This window comes from Physeter macrocephalus, chromosome 13, assembly GCF_002837175.3.
Source record: "Physeter macrocephalus isolate SW-GA chromosome 13, ASM283717v5, whole genome shotgun sequence".
NCBI classification, from domain to species: domain Eukaryota; kingdom Metazoa; phylum Chordata; class Mammalia; order Artiodactyla; family Physeteridae; genus Physeter; species Physeter macrocephalus.
The window spans coordinates 85,481,376-85,503,256 of NC_041226.1; the positions used below are offsets into that span (position 1 = coordinate 85,481,376).

Below are 21,881 nucleotides of genomic sequence, written 5' to 3' on the forward strand. Positions count from 1 at the left end.
CACGCGCAGGCTCAGCGGCCATGGCTCACGAGCCCAGCCGCTCCGCGGCACGTGGGACCTTCCCGGACCGGGGCACGAACCCGCGTCCCCTGCATCGGCAGGCGGACTCTCAACCACTGCGCCACCAGGGAAGCCCACGTATGACTAATTTTTAAATTGAGCATTTATAGTGTGCCAGGAACTGTGCTAAGTAATTACACATGTGTATGTATGTACGTATATAAATATATATTTAACTGAATCTTCCAAAAATTCTAAACAAGGTAGGTTTTATTATCCTCCTTTTATAGATAGGCCTATCTTGCTATCTGGTGCCAAAGTGCAATCTCTTAACCCCTGTTTTATACTGACCCCAACAATCATCTACTTGCCTCTAGGCCAGCCAGATTCATATTCCTGAACCACACCAGATCAGTCCACGTCTATGATATTGTAACAGCACTTTAGGCCTTCCTAGATTGAAGTCAACCATCTCAGACTGACCTTCAAAGTTCCCAAATTGGCCTCACTTTACTTCCTCTGACTCTCTAGGAAAGCTACTTGAACTCAACTGTTGACCCATCATTATTTACACAAACGGCAGCAAGTTATGCTCATGATTTACATGTATGTGTGTGAGATGGGCACCTCATTCCTGCCATCTGGATGACCCTTTCCGCCGGAGGACTTCTTACAACCCAGACCCTACCTTTTTTTAGGTCTGCTGCAGAGTCACCACCAAATAACCTTCCCTGATAAAAGTATCTTGCTTCACTATTCCTTCCTTTCTTTAAATTTTCTCTGCTAAAGTATTAAATCTCTACCTTATTGAGACACACACTTAAGATTTTCTCTAGCTGATGTGCATATGAACATCCTCCGCAACAGTAAGTTTCTTTTCACCAGAGGATACACCTTTTAAAACCCCTTTGTTCTGCCTCCCTCCTTGAGTGCTTCTCAGTTCGGTAGCATTAAGAACATCTATCCACCTGATTGGTTGTACTTGAATCAATTTGTTCACATCTTGCCCAAGATCTTAGAAGGCTTAGTCATACAGGTTTACCAATGATCCAATTCAACATCAAATTATCAGCTTCAAACTTGGATTAAGTATCCTAAAAAGTGGTGTGGGTTCCCTGTACCCTACCCAGTTAGTGATTCCTATGTTAAATGGCTGTGCAGAGTAAGAGTTTTTTTAAAAAACACTTCAAGTTCACAAAAATACGTTCTCTTTATATAGATACATATCCTTACAACGTTTATCACTACCTATTATTACATTGTTATTTGTTCACGACTCGCAAAAAGAAGGTAAGCTCCATGAGGACAGGGAATTTGTTTTGTACAATGCTTTACTTCCAGAACCTAGATTGGTGCCTAGCTGATACATAGTGGTATTCAAAAATGTGTTGAAAGAATGAATATACACTTTGATTGTCACATATATGCATACAGATCTATAAAAGAAACAGCAAAAGTTTTAATACTTTTAAACAACTAAAATGAACAATACGACTTACTACCTAAAAAAAAAAAAAAACTTACAAATGGTGATGATAGAACAATAAAACTTCAGGAGCCCTAAAGTTCTGAAGGCAAACTTAGTTAATATGAAGCCGAAAGCACTAAATTTACACGGAGATCTCGGGCTTTAAGTTTAAGAACTGCACTTATTTTCCAGAGGCTTTATCTTTCGTTCTACATCCCAAAGCCTCTTAGTTATTGAAGAAAACTGGAGTACTAACCCCGACATCCAGTATTTATCCATCTGCGCAAGATGAGAAGCAAGGACCATTCATAATAAAGTCACTGAAACAGTTAAGACAATGGAAAGAACCAATTTTTCTCCTACAAAGCAAAAGAGGCGCAAGAGGAAGGCACAACACAGTAAACAAAGCCAGCCAAAGGCCTCGGGGAGCAAGCCCCAGACAATAGGAGCAACGGTAGAGGCAGGTCTGGGGTTGGGTCAACAGGGGGTGGAGCCTCAGAAAGCACCAAGGAAAGAAATCGGCGCCGGCAGCCGGCCAGACGCTGGGGCAAAGGGAAAACCTGGCTCCGAGAGGGACCTTCCGAGATGTGTGCGGGTGTGTGTGCGTCGGGAGTGGATGGGTGAGCCGGGAAATCAGGCGTAAACGTCTGGACGGTTTTTTGTTTGTTTTTTAAGCTACCGTGACCCTAAGCGCGGGAGGCGAGGAGGGGAATCCCCGGACTAGGCGTGGGCCGGGATTCCCCAGGGACCCGTGACGCGGCCGCGGGAGGGGAGCAGTTAGAGACCCCAGGGCTGCGGCCCGGGGATGACTTACTTTGAGGAAGCAGCTGTTGAGAGGCGCAGACACCGAGGTGCGGTGGATAACCAGGTCCTGGCCCGGGTTGTGCACGTCGCAGATGAGCTCCAGCACAGCGATGCTGCGGGCCGTGGACACGGACACGCGGTGGTCCTCGGACCACGCCAGCGGCTCCAGGCCGCTCACCGCATACTGCAGCTTCACCGCCGGTTCCCGCCGAGTCACCAGGAGGCGGAACGCGGCGCTGGGCCCGGGGGCCGCGTCCGCCCCCGGCTCCTTCCCGCCCGCCTCGCCCTCCTTCTCCTCGGGTGGCGCAGGCCGGCCGGCCGCGGGCCCCTCCCGGGCCTTGGCCGTATTCATCTCTCCTCGGATGCAGAAGTCGGACCCCGGGCGCGCCAACCGCGCGTCACCGTCCCGTTGCCGCCTCCCGCACCGCGGCCGCCGGCCCCCAGCGCCCTCAGCTGCGTTTTTCTCCCCTCAGGCCCCGAGCGCCGCCGAGCCAGGAAGGACCCCGCCGTTGCTAGGCGACCCAGCCCTGCCAGGTGGCCAAGGCGCTGCCTGTAAAAAAAAAAAAACGCTACTTCTCTGCTGGCCGGACAGAAGCGCTTGAGCTAGACAGCGGGTGGGCGAGGGGCAGGGACGACCCCCCCCCTCCGCCCCCGCCGCGGCGTGACCAATCCCCAAGCCCTTTTAGGAACCTCCCGGGGCAACTAAGGTGCTGAGGGAACAGTTAACCCGGCGGCAAAGGAAGGAAACATTCGTTCGATGGGGCACGCCTCTTATTTTTCAAAGGAATTCAAAGAACTGCACGGCATGAACTGTGGGGTTGAGTGTGACTTGACACCCCCTGCCATAGGCCAAGCCACAAGGGACGCCAAACGGGGCCGCCGCCTCGCCCTGGTGCCCCGGGGCCGCGGCTTCGGTCTCTAGTGGTGCGGGGCCGTGTATTCGCGAGCTCTTCTGGACGCGGAAGGCGGGCGGGCGCAGGACCCGGCGGGGCAGCTACGCGGGGTCCTCGCGCACGTCTCACGTGGGTCCGAGCGAGCGGAGTGGCGGTCCCGGTTCGCGAGGTCTCGACTCGCCTCTCTGCCGGCATGGCAGCAGCCGACGGAGTGCTTCCCCACGTTCCCGAGTCCCGGGCCGCAGTCCCCACGACGTCCTCCAGACCCCATCCAGCCCAGTCGAGGCAGGTGAGTTCTGACCCGGTTTTGGATTCGTTCGCACCCGGGGCCGCGGCGCGCCGGGACCTACCGCCTTGCCTCTCGGTCGGGGTTCGAATTACTTGCGGAGTTAAGAGGGGAAAGTCAGATATCGGGCAGCTCCTGGAGGAGTCGCTGAGCAACACGTGTCTGAGGCCGGGACACCATTCTGCGGAGACGTTCTTGGAGGGAGCGGAGCGGGTGTAGACGGGCGGGAGCTGGCGCGGGCTGCTAGTTGGAGGCAGGGATCTGAGACTGTCACTCGGAGAAGTTAGGAACTGACGCTCGCGCGAGAGGCTCAGCTTGTCACTTACCAAGCGCATCTCTAAACTTCTTTCAGCCGCACTTTCCTCGGCTCTAAGGGTCGTTTGTTTCGGGAATGAGGACTGGAGACTAGAAATTTCTTTGAAGAGTTTTCGAAACTGGGGTGTATTTTCATCCACGTGCAGTGAAGGGGGAAAAGAAAATACAGCTCATCAATATAATCCCCTCATTAGGTGAGAAAAAGATGCCTTAAATTTAACCCAAGCCAGAGCTGAAAATTAGTTTAGGATGGTTGACTTAGCTCCTAGGAAAGACGAGGGCTGCAGGGCAGAAATCTGTTGGAAAATCATGTTGCCTTAGTGACCAGGAAGGTTACAGTTTGGTGCCAAGGAAAGTGTGTGGTGTGTGTGTGTGGCTGGGGGGTGGTTCTCGAACAAGCATCACTTAATGCCATTGAGTGTGTGTGTGTGTGTGTGTGTGGCTGGGGGGTGGTTCTCGAACAAGCATCACTTAATGCCATTGAGAAATTGCCGAAGTTCGGTTCAGTTCCTTTCAACCAATGTGGTGACGCTGGAACTCCTTGAGTTCATATAAGCTCACATCAGCTCATACCCACTGTCTGGATTATTGTCCAGATTTTTTTTAGTGATAATCAACTTCAGGATTTAGAGGCTTGTAAGGACTTTTCAGCTGGGTGATGTTGTAGCTGCATCTATGCCGAGGGGGCGGGGAAGTATCAGTACCAAAGAGCCAACTGGGAACGTGGAATTTGGAGTGGGACAGACCTGGGATTTGACCTTGCAACATGGTAGCTCTGTGACCTTGAAGAAATTACTTCACCTCTCTGATCCTCACTTTTCCTATGCGTAAAATGAGAACAATAATTTCTGCTTCATATAAGGCTATTATGAAGCTTAAATGAGATAATATACATAAAGACTCCGTACGTTTTCTGGCCCATGGGAGCACTTAATACATGTCAACTGTTTAAAAAAAAAAAAGTCATGTTGGCTCCATTTTGGGTAATAGAATTGCTACATCAGGTCAGTAGGGTGCTTGTGCCATGTACGTGCCTAGTAACTAACCCATAGAAAGCACTTAGTAATGCTTTGTGGAGTGAGTTGGATAAATAAATGTAAGTTTTATGATTGCTTGAACCACTGTGTCAGAAGCATATTAATCAGGTGATGGTAACTGTGTGCAGTGGCCTTGTCTGCACCTACATTTTTGTTTACGCCTTGAATGAGAATTATGTATATGCTGATCAAATTTGCTAGTAACCTGAATTTGGGTTGAGTAGCTCATACACTGGACTTGGAAAGACCTTGACAGCTTAAATTATTCTCTATTTAATGCTATGCAGAATGTTTTTTCGAAAAAAAAAAAAAGAAAAGAAAAAAATACAAATTTATTGTAGGAAATTTGGAAAGTAGATTTTAAAAAAAACCAAAACCCACCCATGATTGTCATACTTAGAGATAACGCTGGGTAACATCGTGGTATATATCCTTCTGGAAAACAAGCAGAACAAAATTGGGATCAAACTATACATGATGTTTTCTAACCAAACAGGATACATTTTCTAACCAAACAGGATACATTTTCTAACCAAACAGGATACATATACTAGATGGTGTTGTAGCATTGTTGTTAGGTACCCAGGGCGTGGAACTAGTGTCTGGGCAAAGCCTTGATCCCTCAGTGATCCTGGGGCAGATTACCTCTCTTCTCTGCCTCCATGTTCTTTTCTTAAAATGGGATGATGCCAGTACCCTATGGATAGATGACATCATTCATGTCAGTATTTAGCATATTCCCTGGTGTATAGTAACTACTGAATATGTTTATTCATATCAAAGACATGGCATGTAGACTGTGAGGGCGGGATGGACCGTAGAGGTCACCTGCCATAAACCCCTCATTATGCAGGTGGGGGAGCAGACTCAGGGACTTGCTTATTTTTAGAAGAACCAGATGTGTCCCTGCTCTTCTCTGCTCAAATGCCACCTCATGAAGCATTCCTGTATCTTTGCCTCCCTTCCCCGCGCTGTGGGCCATGGTAGTCTTACTTCATGTTTTGTGCCCCAATAACCCTTTGTCCATACCTCTTCTGTAGTACAAATATAGGTTTGGATTTGCAATTTTACACTTTTGTCTCTTCCACTAGTCTGTGACTTCTTCAAGGGCTTGTCTAATCTTTGTATCTTCAGAACCAAGCTACTTGACGGTGGTCAGTTTTTTAAATGAAAGTGTTGTGGGTGTTGGTGGGGTGCGGGGGAACTAACAAGTAGAATAGATCCAGATCACGGAAAAGGATAATTCCATCACGTGTTATTCATTAATCTTACAATTATTTATTGAGCACTTACTTTGTGCCAGACGTGGTCCTGTGCAGGGGATTCAGTGCTATCTGGGACAGGCTTGTACATTTCTTCCAATCTAATGGGGAAGACAGACATCACACAATGAGTTACGTGCTATATTTATTATTTCACTGAGTGCTGCAAAGGAGAATAAGGGTGCCAGGAGAGCCAAGAACAGGCACCCTGGTTTGACAGGTGGAGAGAAGAGGTCAGGAAAGGCTCTTCTGAGGACGTAGCAGGTAGCCCTAGATCTGAAGGATGAGTATGAGGGGAGGGCTGGGGACATGGGTGTAGGAGTAACATGTGCAAAGGCTCTGAGAAGAGAAGGAGCTTGGTACATTCTAGGAATTTAAGGAAGTCCAGGACGGCAGAGGGTAAAGCTGCGACTGGTGAGATGGGCAGAGGTTAGATTCTAAAGGGCTTTGTAGCTCGCATTACACATTTTCAATTTTAGCCGAGCAATGGAAAGCCTGCCTGATACTGCGCTTAACTCGGAACACTTGCCTTTTGGAGAGAAGTTGACATGGGAATAAAGAGTGACCGGGATGGTAAGGGATCTAAAGTTTGTGTCCTGTTTGGGATATTTAGTCCAAAGAAGGAGGAAAAAGAGGAGTTCTGTGATGAATGAAGGAATGTTACATCCAAGAGTTGCTGCAGAGAGCAAACTGCAAACTAGTAGATGGATCTTCCAGGAGACAGGTCTTGCCTGAATGTCAGAAACAGCTTCCCAGCCCCTGTCCCCTTGGTTGGGGACAGAATGGGCTGCCTCATGGGATGGAGAACAGTAGGAGGAGGTGCAGGCAGGAGCTGCAGGCCCACCTGTCAGGGGGTCTGGTGATGGGAAGTCCACACATGCATTGGCGGGGAGAGGCCTTTGGGCCTTTTTGTGCCCCAAGAGCCTGTGGGTCTGTAAACCAGGTAAGATCTGCACATTTCATTCCATCTTACAAATGATTCAAGAGACCTGAAACTTGACTTCATCTGTTTTTAGTCTGAAAATTTGGGACTTTGTAAGAATAAATTTGTAAAATTTGTAAAATGAAGCAGGTCAGTACCTACTTCATTAATACTAAATATTAATACTAAATATTTGAAGTTGTGTGTATCAAATTACTTAGCTATAGGAGCCCTTAGGGTTGCCAGGAGCAAAGAACTATTGTTATTGCTAGGTTAGTCAAAAGCTGACAGTCATGGCTAAAGCAAGCTGACGTGTACACAGAAGTCATGATTTCAAGCCAAGAGGAAAATAACATATTCCAAGAGAAACCAGAACTCCGGAATAACAATTCCTAGCTACTCACAGGATGTTTTTATATTCATGCGTAATGTAAATTGGAAGAGAAGGCCAAGGAAAATAGAGGAGTTGGATGAACTTCTCCTAGGGGGAAGTTTGGACATCATACATGTAACAACATTGACGTTACGGAAACGAGAAGCAACAGGCAAGGAAGTGTCTCATATTGTAGCCTGTAATCGGCGGTCAGACAGGGAATGGAAAGGCGAGGAGAGCTGGAAGTAATTGTGATAGAGGTGATGGGTGGAGCTGAATTCTCATTTGGAATGGAAACTGGGAGGAGGAATCGTCTCCAAGCCATCTGAATCTGAGTGAGCAGCTTGAGGGCAGAGAATGACAGAGACCCAGGCGCTCTGGGGTAGAGCGGTAACGAAGGTTTCGCTTCCGGGGCATAAGCTGGGATGCAGCATCTCACGTGTAGTCACCGATGGACTTTGTCGGTGGCAAGAGAAAAGATTCATTTCCCCTCTTCCTTGTTCTTGTCGTGTATGTGGATTCCTAGAGATTTGGATTGACATAGCTTGCACACTTCACGAGGTGGGTCCTCTCCTCCCTGCAAACAGACTCCATTTGTTAAAATTCACCCTGAAAAATGTTTCTCCCTTCTTGATTATCTTGGTGGAGTTGAAGGTTAAGATGATTGGTGAGGTCTAGTAGATGGATCAGCTGAGGTTTGTGGGGGGTGTTTTTGTGCCTTTTTGGGGGAAAAAAAAGGGCTGAGTCAAAGAACCTGATTGCAGACCCTAAACTGTTGCTTGACGTACGGGGCGTAACGATCTCTGCAGGGAGAGATGCGATTCTGTGGGCAGCAGGTTTCACTCTGAGGTCTGTTTTCATGGACTCACGCACCTCCTGTCGCTCTTTCCTTTTGGGAACGATGCAGCAAGCAGCAGGCACCAGGAGAAAATACCAAGCGTCCAGTGAGGCTCCGCCAGCGAAACGGAGGAGTGAAACATCATTTCTCCCGGCCAAGAAAACTGCTGCTAAAGAAACTCCAAGGACTTCTAAGGGGAAGGCACAGAAAACGTTTTCTTCCAAGAGGTCTTCAGCTGGTGCGAGTGATGGAAACCAGGAACGGAAACCGGGCATTAAGACGTCATCCCTGTTTAAAAACAACCCTGAGATTCCAGAACTCCACAGGTATGTCCACGTGTAGACACCCTTCGAGAATAAAAGGAATTAAGTGTCTTCTGCCTTTTTCTTTGTTTCTTGGAACTGATGCCCACGTCTTGTTCGTCATTTGCAGACCTGTAGTAAAGCAGGTGCAAGAAAAAGTGTTCACTTCAGATGCTTTTCAAGCCCTGGACCTCCACCCACATCTAGTAAGTATCCCTCCATGTTTTATTGGTGTGTTGATTTTTTTGGTCTGTTCATTCAGAATGTCTGTGAAATGATAGTTCTAGGAAGAAAAAAAAATCAAAGAATGGTTATTTTTGCGTCAAGTTACCTGGATGAACTCAGATTGATAAGATGCTCTTCCAGGACCGTTCACATGAGCTTAGGAGTCTGTTCACTGTCCCCACCCCACTCCTGCTTTTTTTTTAAAGAACTCTAAAGACTTTCCTCACCTAATTCACTTTAGGACTGAGACTCCACATATCGAACTTGAAATCCACCTCATAATTACTGGATAGATAACGACATCAGGGCTCTTCTGGGTGGCTGATGTCACAGGGACCCTAGGAGAGGGAACTGAACTGGCATCTTGCTGTTAAGGGGGTTATAAAGAATTGAAGGAAGAAGGGGCTCTTTAAACATGCATTTGCTACAAACAAATGGACACTCCAAAAACAGCAACAACAACACCATGAATGAGTGTTCCAGCCTTATTTATGAGTAAGGTGGGAAGCATACATTCACTTTTAGGGAGTCTGGATTTCCTTGGCTCATATGGTCATGGCTTACCTACTCCTTCTTTCGGGTGGGTTACCTATACTTGCTTTCTCACCTACAGGTTGGAGTGGGGTTTCCCAGCCTTGGTACCGTGCACGTCTGGGGATGGGGACTCTGTGTCACGGGGCTGCCCCGTGCGTGGCGGGATGTATGGCAGCGTTCTGTGCCTCTACTCACTTAATGCCAGTAGCGTCCCCACCCCCAGTTGTAACAACCAACGATTTCTCCAGACATTGGGAGGTCCGGGGGAGGCAGTGCTCAGAACCACCCCCAGTTGAGAACCACTGGGTTAGAGGAACTTGATTTGATCGTGGTCATCCATTTGTACCCCAGTATTTTCCCCTTTTTTGCATCCTTATTTGCATTAAATATATTTGCACCAAAAAATTTGTTAAAGAAAAGGTTTTTTGTTTTTTGTTTTTGTCTTTTCTCTTAGATTTCCACAATAAATACGGTCTTAAAAATGTCTAGTATGACCAGGTAAGAGCTCTGGGTCAGTCTTGATTTTCTCAGGATTTAAGTGGGTATAAACAGATGAAATCTGAATTGTCTGCGAAGGACAGCAAAACTCGTGTCTTGGCATTAGAGAACAGGCCCGATTATTGACCCTCGAGGGCTTGGTAGCCGCTCAGCTTCCCCACCTGGAAGATGGAAGGACTGGGTCTCCGTCCCCTTCTGCCCTCAGCTCTAAACTGTAAGAGATCTCTGGTCCAGAAGATGGTCTGCATGAGATCCCACCGTTGTCTGCGCTTCCTGAAAATAACTTGTCTAGAATACAGAATTTATCTTGGCGTTTCTTAGTAGTAAGAATTAGAGTCAGCTACAAGATAGGAGTAAATACTTAGCTGGATATAATGGGATGCTGAAAAAAGTTTTAAAATGTTAGTGACAACTCCTGGAAAACAGAAATGGAGTGGTGACAGGCGTGGGGCAGAGATGACCCCCTCTCTTTGAGTATGTATGCTTCTGTACATTTTAATAAGTCACCTTTCACTTAGAAGTAAACATTAATAAGAGTATCAAAGAATAAAATAAGGAACCCCTTTCTTATTTTTTTGTTCGGTTTTATCAACCAAATGTAAGTGATTTCCATACCCTTTTGGTTTATTTTATTTTATTGAAGTATAGTTGATTTACAACGTTGTGTTAATTTCTGCTGCGCAGCAAAGTGATTCAGTTATACATATGTATTCTTTTTCATATTCTTTTCCATTGTGGTTTTTCATGGGATATCGAATATAGTTCCCTGTGCTGTACAGTAGGACTTTGTTGTTTTAGTTGTTTCTTTTTGAATACACACGTGGACACACATCTTACTGTGTCCGTAGCAGTCATATTTGGTTTTCTAGAGAACGGGCAGCAGTTCCTGGCTGTCTGCGTGGCTCACAAGCTTCCTTTCACTCTTCTGCTTGGGAATCCTTCCATAATGTTTTATTGTTTCATATTCCCTGGTTCAGAAGGCAGGAGAGTGTGTGACGTGCTTTTGTGGTGGCTCCAGCTTGTCAGCACGCCTGTCCCATTTTTCTTTTGAAGTAGTCTAATAGAACGGCCAATCTCTGGCTTGCCTCAACGTTTGCAGCCCCAAAAGTTCCAAAAATTTAACTGAGGTTTTATTCTTCTAACCATCAAAGGTTTCTGAGCCCTTCCCGTGACTGTTTAGGTAACCTCTGAGGCGGCAGGTGACAGAGCCTGGGGTCATTGCATTTTGTGTATCTTGCATCTCTGCGTGTAAACACGGGCAGGTGGGACTTTATAGATAATCATGTGCTCTTTCTTTTGGGCGGCCCAAGCGTTCAGAAGCAGAGTATCCCTGTGTTGCTGGAAGGCAGAGATGCTCTCGTGAGATCCCAGACGGGCTCAGGTCAGTTGCCATTTGACTTCTGCCCTTCCTCCACGGTCGTGTGGTGGGTTGTGTAGTGAGGTGTCTGTCGTGGTGGTGGCTGCTTCGTTTGGTTTGGGGGAGGGGCGGCCACGCTTGCTTCTGATTAGAGCCCTGAAAGGAAGGGGATGATCAGTGGGGCCCGTGATCAGGAAGGATCAGGAAGGAGTTAAGTCCGCTATCATTTCTCAGAGCCCATCTCAGGGCTTTGCCTGGTCCCACCATCTGTCTGTGGCCACAGCTGCCTGTCTTCACTCCAGTGGGCGATGACTGTTTCCTTCTGGTATTAAAAGAGTCTTGCTGTGAGCACACGCTGATCGGATGCTAGTTGTTTTGCTAGAACACGGAACACCGTTCTGGTGTGTTCCAGAACAGTCTGGACTTGCTCTTCTGACCCTCTTGTGCTCTTAGTGGCAGGTCAGCTAGTCTCTGCTCCCCCAGCTCAGCCACCTTTCAGGTGGGTGGAAGCCCAGAGTTTTTGCCATCTTTAGAGGCCAGCTCTGGGGTTTCAGACTGGCTGGCTCCTCACCACGAAAGCACCACAGAAGACACTTAACTTGACCACGGAAGCCCCTTTGAGAGGTTGAGGTGACCCCAGAGAGGGAGTTTTCTAGTTTCTAGGGACAGTCATTGAGTTGAGCTTCTGTGTGACCTCGGAAATGTATCATTGTCTCCCTTGTTAGACGTTAAAGGAGCTGAAGGTGCAGGTTTGTTAGAAGTAGTGAATTTACAAAGCAGAGCTAGGAGTTGTGACAGACAGGTGACTTCCGTTTCCACCTGCACGTGAGCGCTCTTTTCCTGGCCCCAGACTGCAGGACGGCCCAAAGGTAGCAGCGCCGGTTTGTTTACTGTCTTTGGTTTTCTGACATCTACAGGCTCTGTGATTTTGATTTTGCTCTTGTACTTTTTTAAAAGGTAAAACTCTTGCCTATTGCATCCCTGTGGTCCAGTCTCTTCAAGCAATGAAACCCAAAATACAGGTGAGTAGAAAGTGTGTTTTTCTGGGAATTCCCTGGCAGTCCAGTGATTAGGACTCGGCACGTTCACTGCCGAGGGCCTGGGTTCAATCCCTGGTCGGGGAACTAAGCTCCTGCAAGCCACGTGGCGTGGCCAAAAAAAGAAAAAAATAGAAAAGAAAGTATGTTTTTCTGTTATTGTTCACAGTGCATAAGAAGCCATCAAACTGAACCAAAGCAGTAATATTGGGACCAAAAGAATCTTTTCACTTAGCTTTGTTTTCCTGCCTCTTTTTAGTTCATTTATTACATAAGCATGTTGCATCTGAAGACCGTGCTCAGAGTGGAATAGAATAAATATAAACAAATGTAACAGTCATCCTAGTAGTTCTAATAGGGAATGTTTGTAAGATGCTCCCCCTGTGTCAGACATCGTGCCGAATGCTTTGCTTGTGTTGTCTTCTTGACTCTCTAACTACCCCAGTCCCACTGAGTTGGAAGGTACTACTATTACCTTGATTTAAAAAAAAAAAGAAAAAAAAAAAAGGAGGCTTGAGGAACTTAAATAACTTCCTAAGGCCGTGTGGGCAGTGATTGTGGAACTGGGTTTCCACCTCCATTCTCTTTGGCTCCAGAGGCCAAGCTCTTCTGACTGAGAAAGGTGAACATTGGATTGAAAACAGTGGTTTGTCATGAATAGTAGAAGTGAAAATAAGTACCCAATTAGCAGGTGTGACAGTTGGGCCGCCTTGTATTTAGTATTTTCTAGGACTTATCTTTAGTTGCGAAACACACTTAGCACCTGGGCCAGAGGGGCCAGAACTGGGTTCCTTGGAATGGTCCCCTAGGAGGCCGTGTGACTGCCATGTTCCGTAGGCATAGGTGTCATCTCAAAACCCAGCCCAGAATCTCACAAATACACCCTGGTTATTCTCAGTTGAGAGGAAACAGTGAGATCAGAAATAGGAAGAGAGATGGGTTCACAAACAGATGACGAGCTAGTTGGTTACTTTTTCCTCAGCTGGGACATGCAGAATTAGATGTGTATTGAGCCTGCCTGTTATTTGAATGACAAAATAAATAATGATGGTGTTGGATTAACAGCCCACAGTCTAAAACAAATACCTATTGAGTCCAAGCTGATATAAATGAATTATTGAATAAATAGGTGGGACGAGGGAAAGCCCTTCCTTATACTAGAATTCCAGTGAATACTTGTAGGGCATCATCATTTGGCAAATGACACAGGAATCATCAGAGATGCTAAAATGAGTGGATTAAAGTGTGATGAAAATGGGATATTTACAGTCTCAAAGTATGTATCCAGAAGATACAGGAAAAAAATGGTAACTTTACAGTGGGGAAGCCTGGCTGATGCTACCTTAACCAAGTGGTTGGATGGGGCCTCACCAGTGCCGGGATGTGTTGGCCTAATGTGTCTCCTGATAGGTGCACGAAGGATGAAACAGTATTTCTCTGGTTTTCTTGCCCAAAATGCACAACTCTAATTTAACCATAAACATCAGACAAAGCCAAATCAAAGGACATTCTACAGAGTGACTGGCCAGTACTCTTCAAAAGTATTAAGGTCACAAAAGACAAAGAAATACTAAAGAGCTACCCCAGAGTAAAAGAGACGAAGGAGTCATGACAACTAAATGCTGCGTGGTCCTGAATTGGGTCTTAGTCTGGAAAAGGCATGTTAATAGGTCAGTTAACGAACTTTGAATAAGGCCTATAGATTAACTGATGGTAGTGAATCAATGTTAGTTTCCTGTTTGATCATTGTACTGTGATTTTGAGAATCAATATCGTATAGGGAAGCTGGGAGAAGGGTGTAAGGGAGTTCTTTGAACTATTTGTGCAATTTTTTGTAAGCCCCAAATTATTTCAGAATGAATACGTTTAAATGTTATTTAAACTTTATTTAAATGATTTTTAAATCAATAAATCCTACACAATCATCCAAATGGTGGAACCTTATATAGTTATTAAAAGTGCTGTTTTCTTCAGTTACTGTTTGTGAACTTGACAGGCATTCTTGCCATGTTAAAAAGGCAGGTTATAAAACAGTATGTATAATATGACTCCAATTTCATAACTAAAAATTATATATATACATATATATATGTGTGTACACACACAAAGATGCGAAAGATAGTTTTCAAAATAGCGCCTGTTTTCTCTGAGGTGAGTGAGTGAGAATTCTGTTTCCTGCAGGTGAGTGATGTTTTCTTCCATTGGGCACTTTGCAGTGCGGTGGTTCATACAAGGGCCTTAGCATCGTACCCGGTGTAGGTTAGAGAAGAAATGTGAATTAGTAGACCAGTGTGGGAAAGTCTCATCCGTTTAGATACTCCAGGAGAACTTCTAGTAGAGGGTTTTTTCTTCCTGGAAAGTTGCAGAGTTTGGACGTGTATTTGATCTGGCGTGGGTCCTACAGTTCTGGCCCAGCTGTCTCATTTGCTGGATCCGTGAACGGAGGACAGGAGACATGCGATTACATTCCTCAGGTGGACAGCATGGCGGGGGCTCTGCTCAGATCCTGGGTCTGAGCGTGACGTTAGCACTTCACCTCATCCTTGCGTGCCTCGTGGGGGATCACGGCGGTGCCTGGGTCCTGGGGTTGCCAGGAGGGTTCAGGGAGTCAGCGCACGGGGAGAGTTGAGACCTGCTTCCAAGCGCCTGGTGGTGATAGTACCTGCTCGCTAAGTCTCCGCCGTCGCCGTCAGCAACAGGGACGTGTGGCTGCTTTGAAGGGCAGTGTTCTGAATCGCTTAGATTCAGAGCATTAACCAACCATGTCGTTCTTATTTACTCAAGTATGTTTTAATATCAATAACAGCTTGTTCTATTAAAGATTGGAATATTCTGTAGAGACGATTTAACAAGCCCAAATTTAATTCACTTATTTCAAGTGATGCTCAGTACAGGCCCTTGGAGTTCACTGTAAACCGATCTGACCTGTAAAAAACCTATCTGGAGGGAGCAGCAAGTTCAGGGCACAGCAGGGTCTCCAGTTACTTTAGTGATGGGTTGAAAACGGACTGCTTTTCTGTGTTTTCACACTTTCAGCCCTTTGGGCTCTGATTTGTTTTAACATCCCATCCATCCTTCCTCACTCACTTCTGCCCTGCGAGGAATTGATCGGTCTTTCTTCTTCTCTGTGTAGTAACACCTTTTGAAATGTCAGAATCTCTAACACTGCTGTGTTGATACCATTGTACTAACATGTTTACCGTTCCTCGCCCGGCTTCAGCGCAGTCTCGCAAAGTCGATGTTGAGTACAGACGGTTGTAGTTTGAATTCCAAATCCTTTTCTCCTTGTGGGTAAATGTTTCCTATGCAAAATATGAAAACCATACTTGTAATTTAGTTTGCTGCTAAATCTGTGCTTAGCTTCTGCACTAATGTCGTCGATTCATTCCCTAAGCGTCTGTGAGCACTTTGGAGGTGCCAGGCTCCGCTGACTTCCTGGCCCTCGTCAGATTACTTTGTTTTCTTCTATTATTGTTACTGTTATTTGTAGGTATAATGTACATGTGAAAAAAATTTGAAGAGCACCAAAAAATATACAGTGACAAGTAAGTCGCACGTTCTACCGCCCCTTGCCCTGAGCGGCCCAGTTCTTCTCTCAGGACGGGACGGTCCTTATCGCCGTCTCTTGTTTAACCCTTCCAAGGATATTCTGTGCGTATAAAGCAAATCTGACTATACGTAGTGCCCCTCCCCCTTTCATTGAAGTTTTTGTTTGTCTGATACACAGATGGTTGCTTGCTGTGCGTGATTGTCTGTGCCTTGCTTTTGTTCACTTAATGTGTTTTGGGGGTGGTTTCTCATCAATACCGTGTTGACCCGTCTTGTTTTTTTAAGGCCTGCCTAGTCTTCCACTGTGAGTATGTACCATAAATTATTGAGTCATTCCCTCATTGGTGGAGTTTACATTGTGTTCAGCGTTTTGCTACAAACAAAGCAGTTAAACAACTTCTTTATACACACGTGTGAGTCTCTCTTTTTGAGAAATTCCTGTAAGTGGAATTTGCATTTTTATTTGGTAGGGAATACCAAAATTGATCTTTAAAGGAGTTGTACCAATTTGGATTCCCACCAACAGTGTGTAAGAGTTCCTGTGTGCCTGGGCCTTTATCAACACCGTCGGCTGTTTTATTTTTGCTCATTTAACAGGGGAAAAATATTGTATCATAGTTTTGATTTGAATTTCTCTTAGGAGTAAAGTTGAGCATCTTTTCGTACATTTAAAAAGCCATATTTTGAATTCTTATTTCCATAAATTAGCTGTTATATCCCTCTCCATTTTTCTATTTGCGTTGTTAGTCTTTTTTCTTTTTATTTTTAATTGAATTACAAACCTTCTTTATAAACTAAGAAATGGGCCCTTTCTCTTACGTGTGGCATATTTTTTTCCCCACGTTGTCATTTGACTGATTTTCTTTAGGTATGACTTTTCCATTCTGAAATTTAAAAAGTTTTATGTAATAAAATTTATCAGAGTTTTATAGTTTCTGAGTTTTGTGTCATCTGTAAAAAGGCCAACGTAATTCCAACTTTATTTTTCTAACTTAATTTTTTTTCTAGAAGGACATTTGAATTATCTATCTTTTCACTGCTGGTATAAATTGCCTCTTATCATATTTTCTGACTTTCTATATGTATTTGATTCTATTCTAGGCTGTATTTGTTATTGTAATCTCTATGTGCTAGCATCAATTTTTTAAAACTACTGTAGATTTAAATTGTCTTTTACCATCTGATGTTGTTCAGAAATGTCTTGATTATTCTTGCACATTTATTTTTCCATATGAACTTTGAAGTCAGCTTGTCTGGCTTATATATATTATTTTTTATATGCATATGTATGTATACTTGTGGCATGTCTTAGATATTTTATATATGCATAAATATGCATGCTCATGGCATTTTTATTACAATTACATAACATTTATGGGTTGATTTAGGGGGAATTAGCTTAATTATAATATTGAGTCTTCTTATCCAAGAATAGGATACATTGTTCCATTTATTCACATTTTATTTTATGTGTCTTAGAGGTATTTAAAATTTTTTATTGTATAGATTTTGTACATTTTTTGTGAAGCTTATTTTTTTAACCTTTTTTGTTTTTTTGCTATTCTAAGTGTGATTCCATCTAACTTTCTGTGTTGGAAGGATGTTGATTTTTCTGTATTAATTTTGTATTCAGCTAGTTGACTTGTCTTTTTTGTAGTAGATTTTCAAGTGATTTCTTTTTTAAAAAAATTTATTCAATTTATTTATTTTTGTCTGCATTGGGTCTTTGTTGCTACACGCAGGCTTTCTCTAGTTGTGGCGAGCGGGGGCTACTCTTCGTCGCGGTACGCGGGTTTCTCACTGCGGTGGCCTCTCTTGTTGCGGAGCACGGGTTCTAGGCACGCGGGCTCAGTAGTTGTGGCACGTGGGCCCAGTAGTTGTGCTCGCGGGCTCTAGAGCGCAGGCTCAGTAGTTGTGGCACGTGGGCTTAGTTGCTCCGCGGCATGTGGGATCTTCCTGGACCAGGGATCAAACCCGTGTCCCCTGCATCGGCAGGCGGATTCTTAACCACTGCACCACCAGGGAAGTCCTCAAGTCCCGATTTCTTAAGTTGTTTTTGTTTTCTTTGGTTTTTGGGTTTTTTTTAGGATGAAATATCATCTGCTAATAATGACAACTTTACTTGCTACTTTCCAGATTTATACATATTTCTTTGTCTTTTCTGATTGCATGGGCCAGAACTTCTAGGTTAATGTTGTGTAATCATGAGGGTAGTGGGCATGCTTATCTCTTTAATGAACTGCTCCTGATGTTTACAAGTGGCCACCCTTAATCTCCCCTTCTGGACCTCTGTGACCTGCATTCATTCAACTAATGGCATTTCTTTCCTTCTGTGTCAACAGCGTGGTGACGGCCCCTATGCTCTGATACTAGTGCCAACAAGAGAGGTAAGCAGTCCCACTTTCGGAGTACTTAAGCAAGTACTTTCAGTGATATCGTTGAATTTAAAAGTGGTTTTACCATTTTTCTCCCTGCTGCACAAATCACTACACCCTTTCCTTTGCCCAGGAAGCATCCTTCTGGTTCCTGACAAGAAGAAAAATTCAAGTACTCTTTGAAAACCAGAAGTTTTTTGGTTTTGGGAAAGTGTTTCTCTGTTATCTAAAAACTAATGACACTATAAATTCCTGTCCTTATAAAAGGAATTAAAATAATCTCATTTTTGTAGGTTGTTTTTTTCTTTTACAACTTAATTAAAAAATAAAAGCAGTTGACCCTACAAATGAACTTTTATTTTATTTTATTTATTTATTTATTTATTTTTTTTTGTGGTATGCGGGCCTCCCTCTGCTGTGGCCTCTCCCGTTGCGGAGGACAGGCTCCGGACGCGCAGGCTCAGCGGCCATGGCTCACGGGCCCAGCCGCTCCGCGGCATGTGGGATCCTCCCAGACCGGGGCGCGAACCCGGTTCCCCTGCATCGGCAGGCGGACGCGCAACCGCTGCGCCACCAGGGAAGCCCCGAACTTTTATTTTTTTAAGAAGCTACTGTACCAAAAATTTTTCTTGTTTCTGAAAGTTAAGCTTCTTGATGTTTTTCTTCTTTCTTGGTAGAAATCTCTTCTATCCGATTTATTTTATTTGCCTTCAGAGGCAATTTCAGATTAGGGTATCTGTTTCCTATATCAAATGCTAATCACTTCCTTGCAGAGAATCGATCATGACAATGGAGGTTTCTGTACAGCCTGCAGCATCCTGTCTCACCTCTATCCATTGAAGGAGCAGGCACAGAGCTATTTAAATTTTTACAGCAGCAAACTCGCTACTTCCCTGGGATGCTTCCTGAATACAAAACGTGTGGAAACTGTATATATATCCTTGGATAAAGGGATTATGTAGAGGCTTTGTTGATGGTTGTTAATGGTTATAAACTATTCAATACATTAATTTTCTCTTTCTCTGGTTTCCGCTGGGCTTGTTGGTTTTTTCTCCCCCGCACCTTTTTTTTTTTTTTTTTTTTTTTGCGGTGCGCGGGCCTCTCACTGTTGTGGCCTCTCCCGCTGCGGAGCACAGGCTCCAGACGCGCAGGCTCAGCGGCCATGGCTCACGGGGCCCAGCCGCTCTGCGGCATGTGGGATCCTCCCGGACCGGGGCACGAACCCGCGTCCCCTGCATCGGCAGGCTGACCCTCAACCACTGCGCCACCAGGGAAGCCCCTTTTTTCCCCCTTTAATAAACTTGGGAAATGACCATCTCTGTCTTTAGCTACTGCTCTGCCCCAGCATAGCCTTAGGATATAGTCATGTCACCTGTAAAGTAATGTTCCCAAGGCTAGCCTGTTGCATCACTGTGTGGTTTACCCCTTCACACATACTACATTCTCTCTCTTTCCAAACAGGTTGGCTCTGTTTCATTTCCTTCCGTCTTTGTGTACCATAAGCTGTACTTTTCTGTGTGGTGCTCTGGGATTCGAGCCAGCAGAGGGAGCACAGAACACTGTGTGTGTGTCTGAGAAATAGGCATGATGTCTCCAGCCACATGCTCCAGACTGACAGTTTTCAGAATCAGTCTAAGAACAAGGTGTATTTCCCAAGTAGATTCTGTGTACAGGGCTTTTTTAAAAAAATCCTAACTTGAGGTCCAAGGTTGGATCCTTATCACTTTACACTGTCTAAATTTTAAAAAAGAAATAAAAAGGTACGAAGGGCCCTTGCTCATTAACTCTAACTTTTTAACATTTACAGCTGGCCCTACAAAGCTTTGATACTGTCCAGAAACTGCTTAAGGTAAGGCAAGCCATGAGTTCAGTTTTGTCTTTTTTTTTTCCTGACTTTTTGAGGAAAGAGAAAGATACCAGTCTTTTCTTTATTTTCAAAGAGCTAGGAATTACTGCCGTTTTCCTTGTATTCCCTGGATGTCTGTGCTCACCCCAGATACAGTTTGTAGGTTTTTATTGATCTGAACCTTACAAATCACCAATTTCTAGCTTAGTGAGATTGTTAGTGTTTCCTGGTACTTCGGGTCCTGTAATCTGTTTGTCACAGTCACTAGCAAGCCACCTACAGAGACACACAGGTACAACCTTAAGGTGATCCAGTGAAAGCAACTTAACAAGCTGCACGTAGGGTTTGTTTAAGAAAGAAGGGAGAGAAAGCTTCCAAGCCAGAGGCTGCCAGCCCACCGAATTAGATTGAGAATTGATCTCTCCTTTCTTTTATCACGAGTGGGAGTAAGGAAGCGTTGTACTTGGGTTTGATCTTAACTAAAAAGGAAAAAAAAAAGGCAGTACACTTACTGAATTGTGTTTTCAGTTCAGGCTGTACAGGGAAAGGCAGAGAAGCTACTTGAATCACTTAAAAAGCCCACATTTCTCTCTTACAGTGTCGGAAGCTAGTTGCATAGGTATAATTTAAGTTACTGCTAATATCCAAGGGCATGGCAAGGCCTAGGAATTGTGTCTGCACTGTAATACCTCCTGCAATGAAGAGCCGAGTCCTCCCTCACGACTTCCTTAAGGAAAGGGAATTTGGAATCAGCCTCTGCAGTAAATGGGGCTTTGCATTGATTTTGGTCTGATGTCTTTCTGTAGCCATTTACCTGGATTGTGCCTGGAGTGTTAATGGGAGGAGAGAAGAGAAAATCAGAAAAAGCCAGGTAGGGGGAGGTTTGTTTGTTGTTAATTCCTTTTAAAGTCTGTTCTGTCTTCCTCTTCAGTAAGACTCTGGCCCTTCTCAGCCTGGGGAGAGCCTTGTCTCAGATGATGGTTCCTAGTCCCAGTGTGTGGGGACAGATTGAGTCCCCGGGGAGCGGTCACTCTAAACGGTGCTATTTTTTAAAATATTGGTGAAACTACCAGGGGCTCCCTTTTGATGTGGTCAGTAACAGCTCGTTACCTTCTTAAATCTCAACGCCCCCCCCCCGGCCCCCGAGACCCACGGTCCCCCCTTGTTAAGGATACATCCCCCTTGACTCCCTTTTGTGGATATTGGGAATTTGGGATTTTTGTTGTTTGATTTTACAGAAACGAGATTATAAACCTACATGATGCTTTGCATCTTGCTTTCTACACCCAAATACATTGATTCCTAATTCTATGTTAGAATCGGTAATGGGTGTCAGTAGAAAATTGTTGCAAGAAGTAAATTCCAAATTTTGTGCATTCTTTTAAAAACGTTTTTATTTTATTATAGCTTAATGCTTAGTAGTTATGCTCAACTATGTGTGTAGTCTGTAACTGAGGAGCAAATATTCAACTTGAAACCTTCAGGTATCGGTTAGGGTAAGGTTCCGCGGTAACTAACAACAGCAGTGGCGCAAACAATATGAAAGTTTTTTCTTTTTCTTTCACATTTAAGAAGCGTGACGGTAGCCATCGGGGCTGGCATGGTGCATGCGCCAGCGTGAGGACCCTGGCTCGTTCTGGCTTTTTGTGCCACTTAAGTGAAGCTTCCATTTTCAGGCTTTCCTCATAGTGTTAGATAGTTGTTGGAGCACCAGCCATTATATCTGATTTCCTGCCGGTAGGAACAAAGATAATCATACCTCCTCAGGCTTCCCTGGTGGCACAGTGGTTGAGAATCCGCCTGCCAATGCAGGGGACACGGGTTCGTGCCCCGGTCCGGGAAGATCCCACATGCCGCGGAGCGGCTGGGCCCGTGAGGCATGGTCGCTGAGCCTGCGCATCCGGAGCCTGTGCTCGTCAGCGGGAGAGGCCACAACAGTGAGAGGCCCGCGTACCGCAAG

At 44.9% G+C, this 21,881-nt stretch overlaps 2 protein-coding genes across 4 annotated transcripts in view; one reads left to right on the forward strand and one right to left on the reverse strand.

The window, feature by feature from the left end:
* The window catches only part of GTF3C4 (general transcription factor IIIC subunit 4), a 24,719-nt gene extending 22,030 nt beyond the window's left edge, over positions 1-2,689 (reverse strand). For both annotated transcript variants that reach the window (XR_003682554.2, XM_007101473.4), the window contains exon 1: positions 2,283-2,689. Coding sequence is in view for 1 of the 2 variants with exons in the window: in XM_007101473.4 (XP_007101535.1) it covers positions 2,283-2,624 (342 nt within the window). In the remaining variant the exon portion in view is untranslated. The remainder of the gene's footprint in view (positions 1-2,282) is intronic.
* A 336-nt stretch (positions 2,690-3,025) lies between these two features.
* Positions 3,026-21,881, forward strand: part of DDX31 (DEAD-box helicase 31) — an 87,955-nt gene continuing 69,099 nt past the window's right edge. Inside the window, exons 1-9 of one of the 2 annotated variants that reach the window (XM_055089446.1) lie at positions 3,026-3,454; positions 8,268-8,524; positions 8,631-8,706; positions 9,714-9,757; positions 11,068-11,138; positions 12,072-12,136; positions 18,043-18,087; positions 19,883-19,924; positions 20,728-20,792. In XM_055089446.1, the coding sequence (XP_054945421.1) occupies positions 3,359-3,454; positions 8,268-8,524; positions 8,631-8,706; positions 9,714-9,757; positions 11,068-11,138; positions 12,072-12,136; positions 18,043-18,087; positions 19,883-19,924; positions 20,728-20,792 (761 nt within the window). In that variant the 5' untranslated portion in view covers positions 3,026-3,358. The remainder of the gene's footprint in view (positions 3,455-8,267; positions 8,525-8,630; positions 8,707-9,713; positions 9,758-11,067; positions 11,139-12,071; positions 12,137-18,042; positions 18,088-19,882; positions 19,925-20,727; positions 20,793-21,881) is intronic. The other variant, XM_028497504.2, reaches the window with a different exon arrangement.